Source organism: Ceratotherium simum, chromosome 25 (assembly GCF_057802395.1).
Source record: "Ceratotherium simum simum isolate JZ-2026a chromosome 25, ASM5780239v1, whole genome shotgun sequence".
In the NCBI taxonomy this organism is placed as follows: domain Eukaryota; kingdom Metazoa; phylum Chordata; class Mammalia; order Perissodactyla; family Rhinocerotidae; genus Ceratotherium; species Ceratotherium simum.
In genome coordinates, this window is record NC_141924.1 from 43,322,863 (window position 1) to 43,345,432 (window position 22,570).

The 22,570-nt window shown below is 36.7% G+C and overlaps 1 protein-coding gene across 6 annotated transcripts in view; it reads left to right on the top strand.

Moving 5' to 3' along the window:
• Window positions 1-22,570, top strand: part of OSBPL8 (oxysterol binding protein like 8) — a 185,396-nt gene that overhangs the window by 138,632 nt on the left and 24,194 nt on the right. For all 6 annotated transcript variants that reach the window (XM_004417888.2, XM_014795200.2, XM_014795282.2 and 3 more), the window contains 5 exons: window positions 1,259-1,496; window positions 2,102-2,286; window positions 5,319-5,400; window positions 5,699-5,797; window positions 7,989-8,085. In XM_004417888.2, coding sequence (XP_004417945.1) covers window positions 1,259-1,496; window positions 2,102-2,286; window positions 5,319-5,400; window positions 5,699-5,797; window positions 7,989-8,085 — 701 coding nt within the window. The remainder of the gene's footprint in view (window positions 1-1,258; window positions 1,497-2,101; window positions 2,287-5,318; window positions 5,401-5,698; window positions 5,798-7,988; window positions 8,086-22,570) is intronic.

A 22,570-nucleotide genomic window follows, 5' to 3' on the forward strand; every position in this document is an offset into this window, starting at 1 on the left:
ATGTAAGAAGGATCAGACAGATCAAAAAGTAGAACCACAGTTACATGGAACCCAAGCACTAAGACCATTTCTAGGAAAATAATCATCATCAAAGTCCAGTTGTAGAGAAGTCACAGGAGGTGAAGATTAGACAGGGCCATTGGGTTTGTCAACTAAACCATCATTAGTGACCTTTAAGGGAACAGATTCAGTGGATTCAGGGGAGTGGAAACTAGATAGTGAGAGGTTAAGGAGAGAATAGATGGTAAGAAAGCTTAGACTACTTTTTAAAAATATATGATTTTAAAGGAAAAGAAAGAAAATAGTATTATAAAAATGAATTTCTATTAGAAATTCTCTGGTTAAAATCCAAACAAATGAAGATTTTGGAAAAAGAGAGACTAAATTTAGGAATCAAATAGGACTTCTCTGCTCTGTTATGTTATCTCAGCATTGTTGAAATGTCAGTTATATATAACAGCATCGTGTATTCATTTGTAAAGTGTTTTAGTGTTCATCCCTGTAAGATTTTTATACCAAATGAAACCCACAGATACTTTAAGAAATTTTCTGGAAGTGAGTTTTTTAAAAAATTGCTTTCTTTTTATAAAGATTATTAACCCTAATTACTGTAAGAAAGAACAGGATTAGTTATAAACAACCTATCAATTTTAGGCTATAGGTTCATTTCAATAAGCTGAAATTTCCTTTTCTCCCTGGATTTTTTCCTCAAGACTAAGCCTATCAGTCAAGTATTAAATAGATATAATTCCTTACCTTTTACATTTTCTCGTCTTATTCTTGGACTCATTTTGAGTGATTTCGGAGACCTTTATAAGTGGAAAGTCATAATTTATTGGCGCTCACTTAAGAATCTGATGATCTTGACTTGAAGTGACAGTGACATTGATTCAAGTGATGATGTTTGCAAAACTAAGAAAAAATCTAGCAAGAGATAGTCTAAAATTTAGCTTTTGGAAGATTTTAGCCTCAAGTGGTAGAAAGGCAAAGAGCTCAGAGTGTCATCTTTTAATATTTCCAAGGTTTTAATTTAATTTCTCTGTGCCTCCATTTGCTAATCCATACATAAAGTGAGAATAAGAATATTATTTATCTCATAGGGTTATTTTGCAGATTAAATGAGTTACACGATATAAAAAACTTAGAACAGTGCCTGGCACATAGTAAATTCTCAATAAATGTTACATATCATTCTTATTTATAAATTAAACATTCTTAACCTCCTTTATTCTTCCTCCTAATAATTCTTTCCCTTAAGGTTAAATGATAGTGAAATTGAACGACAGCATTTTAAGGACCAAGATATGTATTCTGATAAATCTGATAAAGAAAATGATCAAGAGCACGATGAGTCTGACAATGAGGCGATGGGGAAAAGTGAAGAAAGTGACACAGATACCTCAGAAAGACAGGATGACTCATACGTTGACCCCGAGCCTGTGGAGCCTTTAAAGGAGACAACCTACACGGAACAGAGCCATGAAGAACTCGGGGAGGTAAAAGTCCGTGACTTTCAGAGATTTGGGCTTTCTAATTCTTGGGACTTTTCAAACGAAATTGAAGATATTTATTTGACCTATTCCTCATTTTCCTGAAAGTGAATATCTATATGATGCCTATTTTGTTTTAAAAGTTGCATACCTGTGGAATATATCAGGATTTATAAACAACTAAACACATATACTCACACAAATACCAATATATTCTATTAAATTTAAAGTTTACATTTTCTTCAGGTTTGCTTTTGAAATAGGGTACTACTTGATGTCATTGCCAAGTACAAAGTAAATTACAAGGAAATATGAGTTTGTAACTTTCTTGTTATTGCTAGTGCATAGAAGTAAATATGGTATAAAATGAGAGAGTATAGTGTTTTTTGTAATGGATTCTTTGTGTATATCATTCTCTTCGATGTTTCTTGCAACTACTCTTTTTACCTTAAATTTCATAATTATGGACTTCATTTTTTGCCTAATGTATTTTAAGAATACTTAGAATACTTTTATAGAAAATTCGTATTTTCAACATTAGCTGTCTTGCCTACATATCTATATATCTAAAATAAATATAATATTTCAGTATTTTTTGTTAATTACTAAAGGCAGGTGAAGCTTCTCAAACAGAAACTGTGTCTGAAGAAAACAAAAGCCTCATCTGGACACTGCTGAAACAAGTGCGTCCTGGCATGGACCTGTCCAGGGTGGTTTTGCCTACATTTATTTTGGAACCTCGTTCTTTCCTGGATAAACTTTCAGATTACTACTATCATGCAGATTTCCTATCTCAGTAAGTAGATTCTCATTTCTTAAAATAAAAGATACTTCATGGTTTTAGAGATTTTTCCAGAGTGCTAATTTCAGTGGTTATGCCTTACCAAAATCAGGCTCTAATGAGGTGTCACTCTCTTTTTTCCACCACTACTGTAGTTGACCTTAATAAGAAGCATATTGAATACGTTGCTATAATGTTTCCATTCATGGAGTTGAAGTGACAGATCACAGGCTTGAGAGAAGACAGGAATTTTGCCCCTCACCAGACTGCTCTGCTGCCATGGCTCACTGACCTATTTGACCTAACCCAGGGAGAGGGGTTGGCATTCTTCCTTCTCCATCACCTAAGCCCTCGTTCAGGTCCCATTCTGGGGCTTGTGCTTTTGTTTATACTCATCCTCTCTGCATGCTTGTGAGGCATGTGCAGCTGATCACAACTGGAGCGCCCTGCCAGTTGCTGGCTCATGGCATAAATTCCTCACTCTCATCTTTGCTGTTCTTCCTGCCGGCTGATCCTGGGTGTAATTCTGAAGAAGGCATAAAGGAGATGGAGGAGGAGCTGTCCACCTCTTTCCCAGTAGTTTCTCAGAGAACCAGTACAAGCCAGCAACTCCATGCAAACCTTTCCAAGTTTCACCTGCTGCCCCCATTCCAGCAGCAGTTTCAAGGCACTGTGTTTTCTAGGATACTAAGTTCTGGCCCTGTGACCTGATTTTTAGATTCTGCATCAATCTGTATTCAGTTTATTAGTCGCATCATTAGTTTATTAGTTGCATTAATGAATATTGCAAAAAAAATCATAAGCTGAATCAAAAGATAATTGATAAATTGTGGGAGATTTTTGCAAATTAAGTCATATACAAAGTGTTAATCTCCCTAGAATAAAAAGGACTCTTAGAAATTGAATGAAAGTGCTCAACAACCTAATAGAAAAGGAGTGGAGGAAATGACCGGGCAGTTCAAAAATGAAGAAATAAATATGTAAACATGTAAACTTAACATGTAAACCTTACTCAAAATAAGAAAATTGCAGATTCAAACTATAATAAGATACTATATTCATACTATACATACAGATTCATACTATAATAAGTTTTTTATCCATCACATTGACCAAAAATCCAAAAGCTTTTATACCCAAGTTCTGCTTTATAATTTATTATAGTTCTTTCTTTTATCTGTCTAGAAATTCATTTCTCTGAGAATATGAGGCACGTTCCTATGAATCACAATAAGATCTTGAGAGATGCTCATTTTCCCAAATTGAAATGTTGCACTTTTCTGGCAACACACTGTTGCCAAGGCTGAGTGGGGCAACAGGCACTCATACACTGCTGCTGGGTGATACCTACTAACACAGTGCCTTTGAAGAGACTCGGGCAGTATTTACCAAAATTATGGAGGCATTCAATCCTTTGACCCAGTAATCCTGCTTCTGGGAATAACTCCTACAGATAGAACTCCACATTTACCAAATGACATATATACAAGATTGTTTCAGCAAGGTAGGTAATAGAAAAAGGTTAGCTAACTGAAGTGTCCAGCCACAGTTGGCTAGTTAAATAATGTATGGTACATGGACACATAAGGAAGAACTCTATAAACTGATTTGGAGGGATCTTCAGGATTATGTGAGTGTGCGAAAGAAGCAGGGTACAGAAGAATGTGTGTAGTTTGCCACTTTTTTTTTTTTTTTAAGAAAAAGACTATATATTTATATTTGCTTCTTTATGCTTAAAGAAAACTGTTTATAAAAAAAAAAGTTGCCTATAGGAGATAAGTAGGAAGAGTACAGTAAGATGGGGCAATATCAAGACACATATACTTCTTTGTATTGCTTTGAGTTTTGAACTGTGTATTCTGTGTATATGTAAAATTTTAAACAAAATTGCATGGTAAGAAGAATTTAAATTCTGCTATGAGATAGGCAGAGAGCTGTTACTCCTGAAAAGTGCAACTTTTCCACTTGGCACAATTGTCAGTATGCCTAGGCCCGGCCTCTTGCATCTCACACTTGATCTTCAACAGTCACCACACTGGACCTTCAGACATGCTTGAAGGGAGTAATAAATGGTTAAATTGTTTTATATATATATAACATAATTGGAAAATTCTTGGAGAATATATATATATGAAAACTTCTCAGTAGAATTCACTTCTGACATACACAGTCAATGTTTTGCAAATGTTTATAGCAACAGCAAAAGGGCAAGGGGGCAGCTGAGTCATGGCTTCTAAAAACTTCTTCTTTAAAATGAAAATCATTCGTGGATTGTCTTTTTATAGTGATAGAGTTTGTTCACTCTGGAAAATCAGTTGGTAGCACATAGGGGAGGTTGAAGGCTAAAAATGGGTTAAAACCCTTTTGATTGGTTTAAATTATTTTAAATCTTCCATATTTGTGATTTGAAACTTCTGTTTTGTACTAGGGACTAAAAAGGCATACAATCCTGTACTTAGGGAGGCAGTTTGCATGGGTAAGGCTGGTATCAGCGTATTGTCCTCCCTCATGTACTGCAGCACTCACCAGTTACTGTTGAGCTCCTCTAATTAACATCAACCACTGAGAACAGAGTAAATCAAGTGTGTGTGGTCCTTCTCTGACATATGGGACTGAAGACTTCTAACGAAATTGTTAATGAGGCTACTTGGCCACTGCCCCATCGTTGCGAATGCTAGGCATCATGCAGTACTTGAATCTCAAAATCTATGTTTACTTTTTTCAATCACAATTTCTCACAGAAACCCTAGCAACATCTGGGGTTCTACATAATCCCAGTTGAGAAACCTTGGTTTGAAGAGTTTCCAAAACTACTTGAGCAAAGACCTGGGTCATTTATCAAAGAATAGGAAAAATAGGGAGAAAAGTAACCAGGTTATGAAAAATGATTCTTGCAAACTGATTTATGTGATTGTTTTTGCCATCTATTTTAAATATGAATTATGCTTTCCAGTCATATCTAATACTCAATTGTTGACTTGATAAATATGAGGGAGAATTTGTGATATATTCTGTAAAAGCTTTGTGTATACTGTTTTGTTTTTCAGGGCTGCTCTTGAAGAAAATCCTTACTTCCGTTTGAAGAAGGTAGTGAAATGGTATTTGTCAGGATTCTATAAAAAGCCAAAGGTAATGTTTATGTTTTACTTTCTTTAGCCTTATGTGAGTTCTTTATTTTTTATGTTATCTTTAGATTATTTATTAATGATTGCATTGCAGGGCCTCTCTGAGTTAGCAGAATTGCAAAATACTTGGTCATTTAGATCTGTATTATGATTGAAGGCGTTTAATTTTATTTCATGTCACTCACTACTGTGATTTTTATAAGGATAGCTCCCAGATGATACAGTTAAACCCATCTTGACTCCTTTAAACTATTTTGAATCTTTCATGTTTGTAATTTGACACGTGTATGTTTTTTTACTAGGGACTGAAGAAACCTTATAATCCTATACTTGGTGAGACTTTCCGTTGTTTGTGGATTCATCCCAGAACAAACAGCAAAACTTTTTATATTGCCGAACAGGTATTAGAAATGCATGTTACAGAAACAAAACCGATTTGGAAGTTATTGGGATATTTTTATAGGAAATATTAACTCAGTGAACTCACTGTTGATTAACCTTTTTAATAATGAACATTTGGTAGGCATTTCACCTTTTAGTACTGAATAGTACTAAATACTCATAAGTATTACTGTTGCAGTCTTGGAATCCTGGGACCAAAAATAAATCTGTATTTTTTTCTGCCTCTGCCCCATTTTGGGTTTTTTTTTGGCCAAAATTCTTGAGTGGTTCCCAGTTCCTAAATCAAATTTACACCCATTTGTCTGACATTCAAGGTCCTCCATACCTTTCTGAGTTTATCTCAAATTACATGCTTCTCTGAGCCCTCTACAGTAGTCGAGCCTGTGCATTCACAATTAGGTAATCTGATATTGCTCTTTTTTGCCTCATTATTTTTAAATTTAATTCTCCCACCCCAGTATTTCTTCTTAGCTATTCTTTATCTAAACAGACTCTGACCCACTCGTCTTTCATGATCCAGGTGACTGCAGCTCCCAGTGATTTCTCCCTTCTCAATCTTCTGTATGATTTTTTGTGATTATCAATTATGACGTTAACACTTGTGTTATTTAACTTTTTACAGAATATTTATTTCTAATTGAATTGTTAGCTCCTTGAAGGTATACCCTTCCCATGAGACCTCTCTTTTTGTTGTACACATAGTAGGCAGTCCGACAATATTTCTGAGTTTTATTCTTTCATTAACTTAAACTTATATGCATCTGTGTTCATGATTCTCAGTCTTCCTCCTGGTCCTAAGAAACCTGAGGAATATGACATTCTCTCTCAGTTGCAATGACTCAATTTAATCATTCTCACCTAGAATGTAAGGAGGATGAGATGACAGTGTGTCATTTGAAAAACCTTACTCTTCCCTAGAGATTTTGATATACCTCTCAGATTGAAACCACTCATCTACATTAATTTTTTAAAAATTAATGATAATACCGTCTTGCATTTTGGTTCATTATAATTCATCACTAAATTGAGAAGCTTGAGAAGAGTTTCACTGATTTTAGCTTTGTCTCATTTCAGAAAACATAAGATGTGTGTGTGTGTGTGTGTGTGTGTGTGTGTATATATATAAAATACTAGATTATTTCTTTTTCTTTCTTTCTTTTTTTTTTTTTTTTGTGAGGAAGATCAGCCCTGAGCTAAGATCCATGCTAATCCTCCTCTTTTTGCTGAGGAAGACTGGCTCTGAGCTAACATCTATTGCCAATCCTCCTCCTTTTTTTTTTTTTTTTTTTTTACCCCAAAGCCCCAGCAGATAGTTGTACGTCATAGTTGCACATCCTTCTAGTTGCTGTATGTGGGACGCGGCCTCAGCATGGCCGGACAAGCAGTGCCTCGGTGCACGCCCGGGATCTGAACTCTGGCCACCAGTAGTGGAGCATGCGCACTTAACTGCTAAGCCATGGGGCCGGCCCAAAATACTAGATTATTAACCTAGCATATTTGTCAAAGCTTTTGTTAGTTTCCTATAGCCTATTCAGTAATCTATATGAAGAATAGCCACTGTATTAGTTATCCATTGCTGTATAACAAATTACTGCCAAAACTTAATGGCTTAAAACAATGAGCATATATTATCTCCTACAGTGAAGGTCGGGAATCTGGGAGCTGCTTAGCTGGGTGGGTCCGTCCCAGGGTCTGTCAGGAGGTTGCAGTCAAGATGTCAGCCAGCTTTGCAGTCATCTGGAGGCTCAGCTGGGCTGGAAGACTGCACTTCCAAGCTCATTGCATGGCTTTTGACAGGAGGACTCAGTTCCTTGCCACATGGGCCTCTCCATAGGGTTGTTCACAACATGGAAGCTGGCTTTTCAGAGCTAATGATCTGAGAGAGAGAGAGACACCAAGATGGATGCTGTGTTATAACCTAATTTCAGAAGTGACATACTATCACTTCCACACAAACTAACTTTGGTACAGTGTAAGAGGAGCCCACCTACGGTGTGAATACCAGGAGGTGGGTTTCCTTGGGATACATCTTGGAGGGTGGTTACTGCAATCATCAGTATTTAATTTTACTTCTTACCAAACATTTCTTCTTATTCATTATTAGAGTAAACTTTTAAGACTTCAGTTTTTGATAATAGCACAATAATATGCTTATGTTATTATGTTTTATGTTTTTTCTTTGTTCAACAGGTGTCCCATCATCCACCAATATCTGCCTTTTATGTTAGTAACCGAAAAGATGGCTTTTGCCTTAGTGGTAGTATCCTGGCGAAGTCCAAGTTCTATGGTGAGTTTCCACTTGTCTGAATCTGTACCCTTTCCTGGGAGGTAGTATTTTCTGGTGAGCTTTTATATAGACAATGTCTTGGGCTGTTTTCAGTAAGAAATTTATATGTCATTTTAAGTATCATCTTTATTTGATTAATGGCCTTTCTTTTACAGTGTTTTTCTTTGCCCATTCATAAATAGAGATATGACTCATTTTGTGTAAGTGTATTCATCATGTGTGTATAAATTCATCACAGACACTACTTATCAAAAGACAGAGTAATGATTGCCCACTGTAGCTAGCCATTTTGGTGCATAATGCATTTATTTTGCCTTCAGCCCTACTAAGGTTTTTTGTTCCATCTCAAGGTATCTGAGGGGTTGATCTTTCTATTCTTTGAATACAGAGAGAATCCAAGTACAGTTAGAATACTTGGTCCAGGGTTAATCAGTAATGATATTTAACCTCAGACCAAATAACATAGTAATAAAAACTGTTGTAAGTGCAAGGGAAAACAGAGAAATAAAGTTACAGTAGGAAACCTTAATCTAAAAACTATAACAATTCAAACAAATCATGGCCAAAACTATACACCAGTAGAAAATATATAACTTTAAATGCTTTTTTTAATTAACTTTTAAATGGAGAAAAATCAATAAATTAAATTTCAACTGAAGAATTTTAAACCTGAGAGAAAAAAAATTATGGTAAAACAGGAAAAATAAAATACATCAATAGAAATCCAAGGTCTGGTTTCCTGAGAAAGTGGAAAACCATAGATTGTCTGTGACAGGAAAATCTAACGATAGTTTTTGATCCAGGAACGTGGTGTATGCCTTTATTTTTCTTGAAGATGTTTTTTATTTCCCTTGATGTTTTTGTTTGGGTTTGGTTTTGGTTTTTTGCCTAGTTTTACATTTTACTTGTTTCAGAGAGTGAGTGTTTTCTTCTGAAAGTTACATATGTTTGTGTTATTCCCTCCCCACTGCACCTTCCATCCCTCCATGCCCCTACTCTGACTATAGTGTAAATGGCTTTTATGAGTCTATGTTCTACCCTTGTAGACATTTTTATTGAGTACCAGGTACATAGCTCACTTTCTGGGATTACTTCAGCAGCTGGCCTTCTTTTCTCTGCGTTATAGTGTAGTTTGTGTATATCAGAGCTATTTGTTCCTTTATAATTTGAAAGAATTTACTAAATTCAGGCTTCATGAGGGCACTTTTTTGATAACTTCCTCATTTCTTTGGTTACTGACTTGCTCAAAAGAAACATCTTGCTAGGTGCGTTTTAATAGTTTACGTTGTTCTAGGAATTAGTTCCTTTTCTCGAGTCTAAATTAAGCTAAATTTAAAGACATCTGGCCAGAGTATATTCCTCGTAAGTCGTCTCTTTCTTGACATTTTAATGTAGTTAACTATCAATTTTTCCTTTGATAGTTTTTGCTTTTGATGTTGTGTTAGAAAACCGTTGCTCACTTCAGCTTATATAATAATTCACTTACATGTTCTCATACTTTTATGCTTCCATTGCTATTTAATTTGCCTGGGATTTAGTTCTCTGTATATAGTATGTGTGGAATGAAGCAAGATCACAACTTTCTTTTCCCAAAAGCCAATTAATTTTTTCCTAATACTTGGTTTATTTATCACTGGTTTTTAATGCTACTGTTTTCTATTTCAAGGGCTATCTTTTCTGATCTATTGATCTGTCTTTTCTTGTACCACTATTCTATGCCCTAAGAACCACTTATTTTTAAATGACTGTCTAATATTCTGTAGAGCAGATAAAATATAGGTACTTAGCCACTTTGCTATGGATTGAATAATCTATTATCATTTGGGAGAACTGCTCCTGTTTTTCAGGTGCCATCTGTGAACTACCAATTTCAGAATCACTTATAGTATTAGTTAAAATTTTGAAATCCTGAACCCCGATCTTGACTTACTAAATCAAAATCACCGGGCTCAAGAATATACATTTTTATAGTCTCGGGAAATTCTGATGTACACTAAAATTTGAAATCGCTTATGATATAATGTTAAGTGAAAAGTGGAGTATAAATAATATATACACTAAGTCAACTCTGCTTTAAAACATGCATACATTCATGTATAGGGAAAAAAGATGCAAGGAATTATGTTAAGATTTTATAATTACCCTGGGTGATGGAATTATGGGTAATTGTTTTTGGATTTTTCAACTTTTCCACAAAGAGCAAGTATTTCCTTTAAAATAAGGGGAAATTCAGTTATTTTAAGATATATTATAGTTATGAATACTATATAATAAAGGAGAAATGATTTTATGATATACCAGTACACGTATAAAGTTAGATATAAAAGATCTGTGTAGTTGCACTATGTTAAAAATGTATGTGGACAATAATGATTGAATAAGATCCTACTAGACCAGTCCTCCTCCTCTAGACATCTGGCCATAATACCAAAAAACAGCTACCTGAAGACATCGAAGAGAGAGCAGTTGCAGGCAAATTCTTTGGGAAGTGCACACTCTTAAACAGGAATTAAAAAGAATACATCCTTGTTTTCATGGCTTTAAGTCTCAGGTCAGGTGTAGTTAGCAGGTACACTGGTGGAAACATTGCAGTCTTTCTGGCCTGGCGAACTAGATGCTAAATGAAGAGCAAGCCTGGCCACTGGACAGAGAACAGGAATCTCAAAAGGAAAAGAGAGATCCCAGAGAGGGGGATCCCAGATTCTCTCTACCAACTTCTCTGGCTAAATCCAGAACAGGACTGCTGCCCAAAAAACAACGTTTGTCATTCAAGTCCAACCAAATAATTGCCTTAGTGCTAAAACAAAGGAATAGCTCTCATTGGAGAAAAATAATAGAATCCAGAGTCTTCACAACTTAACATTTATAACATCTAGGATAAAGTCCAAAGTTACCTAACTTAAAGACCCAGGAAAATAGACCATATTCTCAAAGGAAAAGAAAATAAACTAAGCCCAATCCCAAGATAATAGTGTTGGAAGTAACACACAAGGATTTTTAATTGGCTGTAAGTGCCCTTTAATAAGTAAAAGAAAATATGGTCACAGTGAATGAAAAAATAGGACAGCTTAGCAGAAAAATAGAAATATATTTTAAAAATCAAATAAAAATTCTAGAACTGAAAACAATATTTGAAATTAAAAATTCATGGAATGAACTTTACAGCAGAATGGAGATGACAGAGGAAAGAGTAAGTGACCTTGTAAATAGATCAAATGATCCAATGTGGAAAGCACAGAGAAAAATTATTTTAAAAAATGAACAGAGCCTCACATCTGTTATATCACGTGGTCTAACATGTGTGTTATTGGACAAGAGAGAGACAATGAAACAGGAAAGAAGTGAGTTGGAAAACTGATGGCTAAAAGTTCTCCAAACTTAATGAAAGGTGTAAATTTCTATATTCAAGATGCTCAAAGAACACAACAAGCAGCATAAATGTTAAGACACTAAGCCGAGACACAACATATTCAAACTGTTGAAAGCCAAAATCAAAGGCAAATCTTGAAAACATCAAGAGAAAAGCCATATAATACATTCAGGAAAACAATGATTCTGCAGTGGCTAACTTCTTATTAGAATCTACGAAGAAGTCAGGAAAGTGGACCATCGCTGCAGTGTTGAAAGAAAATAACTGTCCACGCAGAATTCTATATCCAGTGAAAATATTCTACAAGAATAAAGACATTTTCAGATACTAAAAGAATTTGTTGCCCGAAGATTCATACTACAAGAAAAGCTAAACAAAGTTTTTCAGGCTGAAGATAAGGGATACCAGATAGAAGCTCAGATCCTTAGAATGGACACAAGATTGTCAGAAATGGTAAATATCTGGTAAATACAGAAGACATTTTTTTCTTGCTTTTTCCTCTCAATTTGTATATAATACATATTACTGTTCAAAACAAAAATTTTAACATTGTATTGTGAGTTTTATAGCATATACAGATATAACACATATAACTATAACATAAAGGCTTAGAAGAGAATGGACCTAGAAGTTGCAAAGTTTCTACATTTTATACAAGTAGAATAATTTGTAGGTGGACTGTGAAATTTTAAAGGTAAATATTTATAATCCCTAAAACCGTGGTCCTCAACTTAGGGGCAGTTTTGCCTCCCAGGAGACTTTGACAATGTTTGAAGACAGTGTGGTTTTCACAGTTGGTGTATTTGGTAGGTAGAGGCCAGGGATGCTGCTAAATAGCCTACAGTGCATAGGAGAGCCTGCCACAACAAAGACTTGTCTAGCCCCAAATGTCAGTAGTGCTGCTATTAAGAAACTCTACCCTAGAACACGTGTGGCACGTTTGCACACACACAAAAAATAATGCCAAGAAGTATAGGTAAAAAGCCAATAAGAATATTGAAATTCTAAAAACGAAAATTGAGATTATTTTTAAAAGTAGCAGGAAAGCTTGATCAAGGAATAGAAATCAGAGAGAACAAATAGAAAAACCCACTCATCATAATTACATCAATGGTTTTTTTTTTTTTAATTTTTTGTTTATTGCAGTAACATTGGTTTATAACATTGTATGCATTTCAGGTGTACATCATTATACTTCTATTTCTGCATAGATTACATTATGTTCACCACCCAAATACTAATTACAACCCATCACCACACACATGTGCCGAATTATCCCTTTCACCCTCCTCCCTCCCCCCATCCCCTCTGGTAACCACCAATCCAATCTCTGTCTCTATGTGTTTGTTTATTGTTGTTATTATCTACTACTTAATGAGTGAGATCATGTGGTATTTGACCTTCTCCCTCTGACTCATTTCACTTTGCATAATACCCTCAATGTCCATCCATGTTGTCACAAATGGCTGGATTTCATCGTTTCTTATGGCTGAGTAGTACTCCATTGTGTATATATACCACATCTTCTTTATCCATTCATCCCTTGATGGGCACTTAGGTTGCTTCCAAGTCTTGGCTATTATGAATAATGCTGCAATGAACACGGGGGTGCATGTATCTTTACGCATTGGTGTTTTCAAGTTCTTTGGACAAATACCCAGCAGTGGAATAGCTGGATCATATGGTAGTTCTATCCTTAATTTTTTGAGGAATCTCCATACTGTTTTCCATAGTGGCTGCACCAGTTTGCACTCCCACCAGCAGTGTATGAGAGTTCCCTTCTCTCCACATCCTCTCCAACATATGTTGTTTCCTGTCTTGTTAATTATAGCCATTCTGTCGGGCGTGAGGTGATTTCTCATTGTAGTTTTGATTTGCATTTCCCTGATAGTTAATGATGTTGAACATCTTCATGTGCCTGTTGGCCATCTGTATATCTTCTTTGGAGAAATGTCTGTTCAGGTCTTTTGCCCATTTTTGAATTGGGTTGTTAGTTTTTTTGTTGTTGAGATGCATGAGTTCTTTATATATTTTGGAGATTAAGCCCTTATCAGATGTATGGTTTGCAAATATCTTCTCCCAATTGTTAGATTGTCTTTTCGTTTTGTTGATGGTTTCCTTTGCTGTGCAGAAGCTTTTTAGTTTGATGTAGTCCCATTTGTTTATTTTTTCTATTGTTTCTCTTGGCCGGTCAGACGTGGTGCTTGAAAATATGTTGCTAAGACCGATGTCGAAGAGCATACTGCCTATGTTTTCTTCTAGAAGTTTCATAGTTTCAGGTCTTACATTCAAGTCTTTAATCCATTTTGAGTTAATTTTTGTGTATGGTGTAAGGTAAGGGTCTACTTTCATTTTTTGGCATGTGGCTGTCCAGTTTTCCCAGCACCATTTGTTGAAGAGACTTTCTTTTCTCCATTGTATATTCTTGGCTCCTTTGTCAAAGATTAGCTGTCCATAGATGTGTGGGTTTATTTCTGGGCTTTCGATTCTATTCCATTGCTCTGTGTGTCTTTTTTTGTGCCAGTGCCCTGCTGTTTTGGTTATTATAGCTTTGTAGTATATTTTGAAATCAAAGAGTCTGATACCTCCAGCTTTGTTCTTTTTTCTCAGGATTCTTTTAGCTCTTTGGGGTCTTTTGTTGTTGCATATAAATTTTAGGATTCCTTGTTCTATTTCTGTGAAAAACGTTGTTGGAACTTTGACAGGGATTGCATTGAATCTATAGATTGCATTAGGAAGTATGGACATCTTAACTGTTAATTCTTCCAATCCAAGAGCACGGAATATCTTTCCATTTCTTTGTGTCTTCTTCAATTTCTTTCAGCAATGTTTTATATTTTTCAGTGTACAGATCTTTCACCTCTTTGGTTAAGTTTATTCCTAGCTATATTACTCTTTTTGTTGCAATTGTAAGTGGGATTGTAGTCTTAATTTCTCTTTCTGCTACTTCATGGTTAGTGTATCGAAATGCAACTGATTTTTCTATGTTGATTTTGTGTCCCGCAACTTTACCATATTCGTTTATTACTTCTAAAAGTTTTTTGGTGGATTCTTTAGGGTTTTCTATATATAAAATAATTTCATCTGCAAATAGTGAGAGTTTCACTTCTTCCTTTCCAATTTGGATCCCTTTTATTTCTTTTTCTTGCCTGATTGCTCTGGCTAGGACTTCCAGTACTATGTTAAATAGGAGTGGTGAGAGTGGGCATCCTTGTCTGGTTCCTGTTCTTAGAGGGATAGCTTTCAGTTTTTCACCATTGAGGATGATATTAGCTATGGGTTTGTCATATATGGCCTTTATTATGTTGAGGTACTTTCCTTCTATCTCCATTTTATTCAGAGTTTTTATCATAAATGGATGCTGTATCTTGTCAAATGCTTTCTCTGCATCTATTGAGATGATCATGTAATTTTTATTCTTCATTTTATTAATGTGTATTATGTCAATTGATTTGCGAATGTTGCACCATCCCTGCATACCTGGAATATATCCCACTTGATCATGGTGTATAATCTTTTTAATGTGTTGTTGTATGTGATTTGCTAGTATTTTGTTGAGGATTTTTGCATCGATGTTCATCAGTGATATTGGCCTGTAATTTTCTTTTTTTGTGTTCTCCTTGTCTGGTTTTGGTATCAGGGTAATGTCGGCTTTGTAGAATGAGTTAGGGAGCTTCCCCTGCTCCTCAATTTTTTGGAAGAGTTCGAGAAGGATAGGTATTAAGTCGTCTTTGAATGTTTGGTAGAATTCACCAGGGAAGCCATCTGGTCCTGGACTGTTATTTTGGGGGAGGTTTTTGATTACTGTTTGGATCTCCTTACTGGTGATTGGTCTATTCAAATTCTCTATTTCTTCTTGATTCAGTTTTGGAAGGTTGTATGATTCTAAGAGTTTATCCATTCCAGATTGTCGAATTTGTTGGCATGTAGCTTTACGTAGTATTCTCTTATAGTCTTTTGTATTTTTGAGGTGTCTGTTGTAATTTCTCCTCTTTCATTTCTGATTTTACTTATTTGAGCCTTCTCTCTTTTTTTCTTGGTGAGTCTAGCTAAAGGTTTATCAATTTTGTTTATCTTTTCAAAGAACCAGCTCTTGGTTTTATTAATTTTTCCTATTGTTTTCTTAGTCTCTATTTCATTTATTTCTGCTCTGATTTTTATTATTTCCCTTCTTCTACTGATTTTGGTCTTTGTTTGTTCTTCTTTTTCCAGTTCCTTTAGGTGCATTGTGAGATTGTTTATTTGAGATTTTTCTTGTTTGTTGAGATAGGCCTGTATTGCTATAAACTTCCCTCTTAGAACCACTTTTGCTGTATCCCATAAATTCTGGCATGTCGTATTTTCATTTTCATTTGTCTACAGGTATTTTTTAATTTCTCCTTTGATTTCTTTGTTGACCCAATCATTGTTCATTAGCATTTTGTTTAATCTCCAGGTATTTGTGGCTTTTCTGATTTTCTTCCTATAGTTGATTTCTAGTTTCATACCATTGTGGTCAGAAAAGATGCTTGGTATTATTTCAATCTTCTTAAATTTATGGAGACTTGTTTTGTGGCCTAATATGGGATCAATCCTGGAGAATGTTCCATGTGCATTTGAAAAGAACGTGTATTCTTCGGTTTTTGGATGGAATGCTCTGTGTATATCTACTAGGTCCGTCCATCTGTTCAGATGTGTCATTTAAGGCCAGTGTTTCCTTACTGATCTTCTGTTTGGAGGATCTATCCGTTGGTGTAAGTGGAGTGTTAAAGTCCCCTACTATTATTGTGTTACTGTCTATTTCTCTTTTTATGTCTGTTAATAATTGCTTTATATATTTAGGTGCTCCTACGTTGGGTGCATAGTGTTATATCCTCTTGTTGGATTGTTCCCTTGATCATTATGTAATGCCCTTCTTTGTCTCTTTTTACAGTTTTTGTTTTAAAGTCTATTTTGTCTGATATGAGTACTGCTACCCCAGCTTTCTTTTCATTGCCCTTTGCGTGGAGTATGTTTTTCCATCCCTTCACTTTCAGTTTGTGGGTGTCTTTAGGTCTGAAGTGTGTCTCTTGTATGCAGCTCATATGTGGGTCATGTTTTTTTATCCAGTCAGCCACCCTGTGCCTTTTAATTGGATCATTTAGTCCATTGATGTTTAAAGTAGCTATTGATAAGTATGTACTTACTACCGTTTTTTAACTGTTTTTTTCTCAGTGTTTTAGTAGTCCTTCTCTGTTCCTTTCTTCTATACATAATTGATGGTCTCTTTAGTTTGACCTCTGTCGTAAAGCTCTACTCTTTAACTCCCCTCCTCCCTCATTTTGTATTTTTGATATCATATCTAACCTCTTTTTTCTGCATTTGTATCCATTACCCTCTTATCATGGAAATAGATAATTTTCCCCATTTGTGGGCTTCTCTTTTCCCCTTAAATCAGTCCCTTTAACATTTCTTGTAGTATTGGTTTCTTGGTGACACACTCCTTTAATTTTTGCTTGTCTGGGAAACTTTTTATCTCTCCTTCCATTTTGAATGATAACCTTGTCACGTAGAGTATTCTTGGCTGTAAGTTTTTTCCTTTTAGCACTTTAAATATATCGTACCACTCTCTTCTAGCCTGTAAGGTTTCTGCTGAGAAGTCAGCTGATAGCCTTATGCGGTTTCCTTTGTATGTAACTTGTCTTTCTCGTGCGGCTTTTAGGATTCTCTCTTTATCTTTAATTCTGGACATTTTGATTATGATGTGTCTTGGTGTGGGCCTCTCTGAGTTTATCTTGTTTGATGCTCTCTGTGCTTCCTGTACCTGGATGTCTGTTTCCTTCCTTAGGTTAGGGAAGTTTTCATCTATTATTTCTTCAACTAGATTCTCTGCCCCTTTGTCTCCCTCTTCTCCTTCTGGGACACCTATAACATGGATGTTAGTGTGCTTGATGTTGTCCCAGAGGTCCCTTAGACTGTGCTCACTCTTTTTAATTCTTTTTTCTTTTATTTGTTCAGCTTGGGTGATTTCTTCTAGTCTTTCATCCAGCTCGCAGATCCGTTCTCCTGTATCCTCTATTCAGCTTTTGAGTCCCTCTAGTGAGTTTTTCATTTCCAGTATCATATTCTTGATTTCTGTTTGTTTTTTTTTTTTTATATCTTCCATTTCTTTGTTGACATTCTCACTGAGTTCATCTGCTCTCCTCCCCGGCTCAGTGAGCATCCTTAACATTCTTTGTTTGAACTCTGTGTCTGGTAGGTTGCTCATTTCTGTTTCACTTACTTCCTTTTCTGGGGTTTTGTCCTGTTCCCTGACTTGGAATGTATTCCTTTGCCTCCTCATTTTGCCTCTGTCCCTGTGCTTGTGTCTACGTATTAGGTAGTTCAGCTAGATCTCCTGCTCTTGGATAGGTGACCTTATATAAGTGATGCCTTAGGAGGTCTGCAGTGTGCTTCCCTCAGTTCTCAATGTTCCAAGAGTGACCCCTGTGTGGGCTATGTGTGTCCTTCTGTTGTGGCGTGTTTGCTCTCCCTGTAGGCGCCCAGGGAGGCTGAGTTATGCTCCTGGCCAGCTATTGTAATGCTCAGCTGCTTGTAGTTGTTGTGGGCCCTTCAGTCTCTTTATCAGGTGTGGGGAGCCCCAGCACATTTGGCTGCAAGTTCTAATACTGCATTTGTGTTGCAGTATTTCTTTTATGTGAGTAGGGCCCCAGTGTGGCAGGTTGTTAGGCTCAAGGGCTTACAGTTGCTATAGGCCTCCAGCCTTTAGGTCTCTTGTCAGCTCTCTGAGGATTGCAGCTGGGTGGGGCTGGCCTCTGGCATGGGAGCACCCCATTGTTTGAGGCTTTGTAAGGGGGGCAAACCCCCTATGTGGGTCTTTGAGAAGTACAAGTCTTCTGCAGCTGACAAGCCCCGCTGCCCACAGGTCCACACACACAGTCAACGCAGTCCTGCCCCATGTGCGCGCCCCGACCTCCCGAAGTGGACCCAGTCTCTCCACGGCGGGAGCCCCACACACTCCATCACCGCCCCACACTCTCCACCTGCTCCTTGTGCGTGCCCTGCCCCACTGAAATGGGCTCAGTCGCCAGGCTGCAGAGAATGCGCTCACCAATCTATGCAGGCCTACAAGTTGCCTTAGGGCTTGTTGTTGGGTGGGGCCAGTCCCTAGGGTGGGCTGCCTGCCCTGGCTGAGCTGGATTAAATTGGTCCTCTGGTGTGTGGGGCAGACCCTGGACTAATAGGCCCCGGGGAGAACTCCAATGGCCTCTGTGTCAGCACGCCCACACCAGGCCACAACAATGGCCGCCACCAATGTCTCAGTCCCTGGAGAGGTCTCAACTCTCATTGTGATGCACTCAGAGCCTGTCAGGTGAGTCTCTTTTCACCAATGCACTGTGTACCTTTCTTTCTGGTGATTTTAGGTTGCTTTCTGAACCGGGTGAGTTGCGCCTGGGCCCTTTAGGAGCCGGTTTTAATTTCTTTGTGAACCAGCTTTTCTGGGTGTACTCCACAATGTTTTAGTAGCAGGCAAAGTCAGATATTATGCCACTCATCTTGATTGTGCTGGGTCCACAAAATGCCTACAGCAGGAGCACTCCCCGGCACGGCCCCGCTCCTCTAGGGCAGGCTGTGTACCTTTGGGCTGCTCCCGGGCAGCCGTGAAGCTGGCGGCTTGTTGAGGTGGCGTTTTTCCTCTCCAGAAGGGAGTTTCTACCTCTTCCACTTCAATTAGGATTGTCGTTTGTTGCAGGAGTTCCTCTTATCCAGTTTTCAGTTCTCTCTCAGGGGTAATTTTTCCACAAGTAGTTGTAAATTGGCTGTGTCTGTGGGAGGAAGTGAGTTCAAAATCTGCCTACACCACCGTCTTGACTTCTCTCTACATCAGTGTTAATGGCCAAAATAATTTAAAGACAGAGTTTGTCAGATTGAATAAGACAGCAAGGATTAACACATTTTAAATGTAAAGACACAAATAGTTTAGTACATTAGGAAAGCATAGTAATTGTAAATGTCTGTATGCCTAATCACAGAACTTGAAAATACATGAAGCAAAAGTAGAATTAAGGAGAGAAATAGGCAGTTCCAAAATCATAGTTACAGATATTCACACTCTCTTGTCAGCAAATGATAAGACAACTAGATGAAATATAAGCAAAGACATATAAGACCTGAAGAAGACTATCAACCACCTTGCCCCAACTGATATTTCTAAAACGTTACAGTCAACAATCACAGAATACACGTTATTTTCAAGTACATATATGGTGTTTTCACTAGTATAGACCATATGTTTGACCATTAAACAACTCTCCATAAATTTCAAAAGACTTAAATTTTATGTTCTGGAACTTCAATGAAATAGAACTAGAAATAAATAATAAGATAAACTCAAGGTAAACTCCAAGTGTTTGGAAATTAAACAGCGCACTTCTAAATAATTAATGGGCTAAAGAAGAAATCACAAGAGAAATTAGAAAATATTTTAAACTAAAAATAATGAAAATATAACATCAAAATTTGTGGGATGCAGCAAAATCGCTGCTTAGAGGCAAATTTATAACTTCAAATTATAAAAGGCAAAAGATCTAAATCAGTCATCTAACTTTTTACCCTATTATAAAAAAAGCTAATTAAATTCAGAGTAAATAGAAGAACGGAAATAATGAAGAGCTGACATCAGTGTAGAAAGTGGACAGTCAATACAGAAAATCAGAGAATCCAAAAGTTGATTTTAGACTGATCAAGAAAAAAAGAATACAAATTAGAAATAAATAAGTAGAATCATTACTGATCCTCCAGGCACTGAAAGGATGATAAGGAAATATGGACAATTTTATGCCAATAAATTTGACAGCTTATATGAAATGGCAAATACCTTGAAAAACACAAATTACCAAAACTGACCCAAGAAGAAACATAAAATTTTAATAGCCTTAAATCAGTGAAAGAAATTGAATTACTAATTTCAAATCTGTCTTCAAAGATATACTCCAGGCCCAGATGTCTGGATTTCTTCTAAACATTTAAAGAAGAAATAATACCAATTCTATACAACTTCTTACAGAAAACAGAAGAGGAGGAAACACTGCTCAGCTCATTTTATGAGGCCAGCATTACCCTAATCCCGAAACCAACATTACAAGAAAACTACAGATCAATCTCTCTCACGAATATACATGCAAAAATCCTTAACAAATTTTAACAAATCAATATATATAAAGGATAATACACACATAAAAGGATATGTAGAAAGGATATATATCATAATCAAGTGGGGTTTATCTCAGGAATGCAAGGTTGATATATGATCTGAAAATCAACCAGTGTAATTCGTATTAGTAGAATAAAGGAAAACTGTATCTTTTTTCTTTTTGTGAGGAAGACCAGCCCTGAGCTAACATCCCATGCCAATCCTCCTCTTTTTGCTGAGGAAGATTGGCCCTGGGCTAACATCTGTGCCCATCTTCCTCTACTGTATATGGGATGCTGCCACAGCATGGCTTGAGAAGCAGTGCATCGGTGTGCGCCTGGGCTGCCGAAGCAGAGCCTGCGCACTTAACAGCTGCACCACCTGGCCGGCCCCGAAAGCCGTATCATTTTAATAGATGCAGAAAAAGCATTTGACACAATTCAGCACCCATTCACAATAAAAGCTCTCAACAAACTAGGACTAGATTAAAGGCATCTATGAAAATATATAGCCAACTTCATACTCTTAAAGTGAAAATTGAATAATTTTTACTTAAGGTCAGGAATAAGGCAAGGATATTCACTCTCACTACTTCTGAATGAAATGGTATTAGAGGTCCTAGCTAATGCAGTAGGCAAGTTAAAGAAAAAGCATGCGTATTAGAAAGGAAGACGTTAAACCATATACATACCTGATCTTTATAGAAAATCCTCAAGAATATACAAAAAAATTACTAGAACTACTAGAATAAGTGAAGTTAGTAAGGTTGCAGGATACAAGGTCAAAGTACCAAAATCAGTTGTATTTGTTTTTTTTTTTTCCTTTTTTTTTTTTTTGTGAGGAAGACCAGCCCTGAGCTAACATCTGATGCCAATCCTCCTCTTTCATTGTGCTGAGGAAGACTGGCCCTGGGCTAACATCCATGCCCATCTTCCTCTACTTTATATGGGACGCCACCACAGCATGGCTTAACAAGCAGTGTGTCGGTGCGCATGGATCCAAACCGGCGAACCCCGGGTCGCTGCAGCGGAGTGTGTGCACTTAACCGCTTACGCCACCGGGCCGGCCTCACAAAAATCAGTTGTATTTCTATATAGTAGAGATGAACCCTTGCAGAATGAAGTTTAAAAAAAAAAATAGTATCTGAAATATAAAATACTTAGGAATAAATTTAACGAAAGATATGTAAGACCTGTACACTGAAAACTACAAAACATTGCTGGGGAAAATTAAAGAAGATTTAAGTAAATGGAGATACATTATTTCATATATTAGATTTTTTAATATTGTTAAAATGGCGTGAAATGTTGATACAGCAGCATGGATGAATCTGAAGAACATTTTGCTAAATGAAAGAAGTTAAATACAAACTACATGTTCTATGATGTCATGTATACAAAAATTTTAGAATAGGTAAAACTACAGTGATAGAGACCAAAGCAGTGGTTTCCTGGGCCTTGAGGAAATGATTGACTGCCAAAGAGCAAGGGAGAACTTTTTAGGGTGATGGAAAGTTCTGTATCTTCATTGTGGTGGTGGTGGTTACATGACTGTATACAATTGCCAAGACTATCAAGTGCACACTTAAAATGGGTCACATATTGTACGTAAAGTATACTGCAGTAAAACTAGGGGGAAAGAAAAATACATATGGGAGAAAAGCTAGAAGAAAATACCATGAAATTTTATCATCAATTACATTTTGGTGGGTTATGCATATTTTTAATTTTTCTAAATTATCTATAGTATTATTATGTCAATTATAAGTACTTAAAACTCGGGACTTAACTAAATAGTGAGACTTTGTTGTTGTTAGTGCTGTCAAGTAGATTCTGACTCCTAGCGACCCTGTGTACAGCAGAATGGAACCCTGCCAGGTCTTTTTGGCCATCCTCTCACCCTCCAGCTCTGTATCAAACAATGCTCCGCTGCTATTCATACGGTTTTCTTGGCCAGTTTTTTTT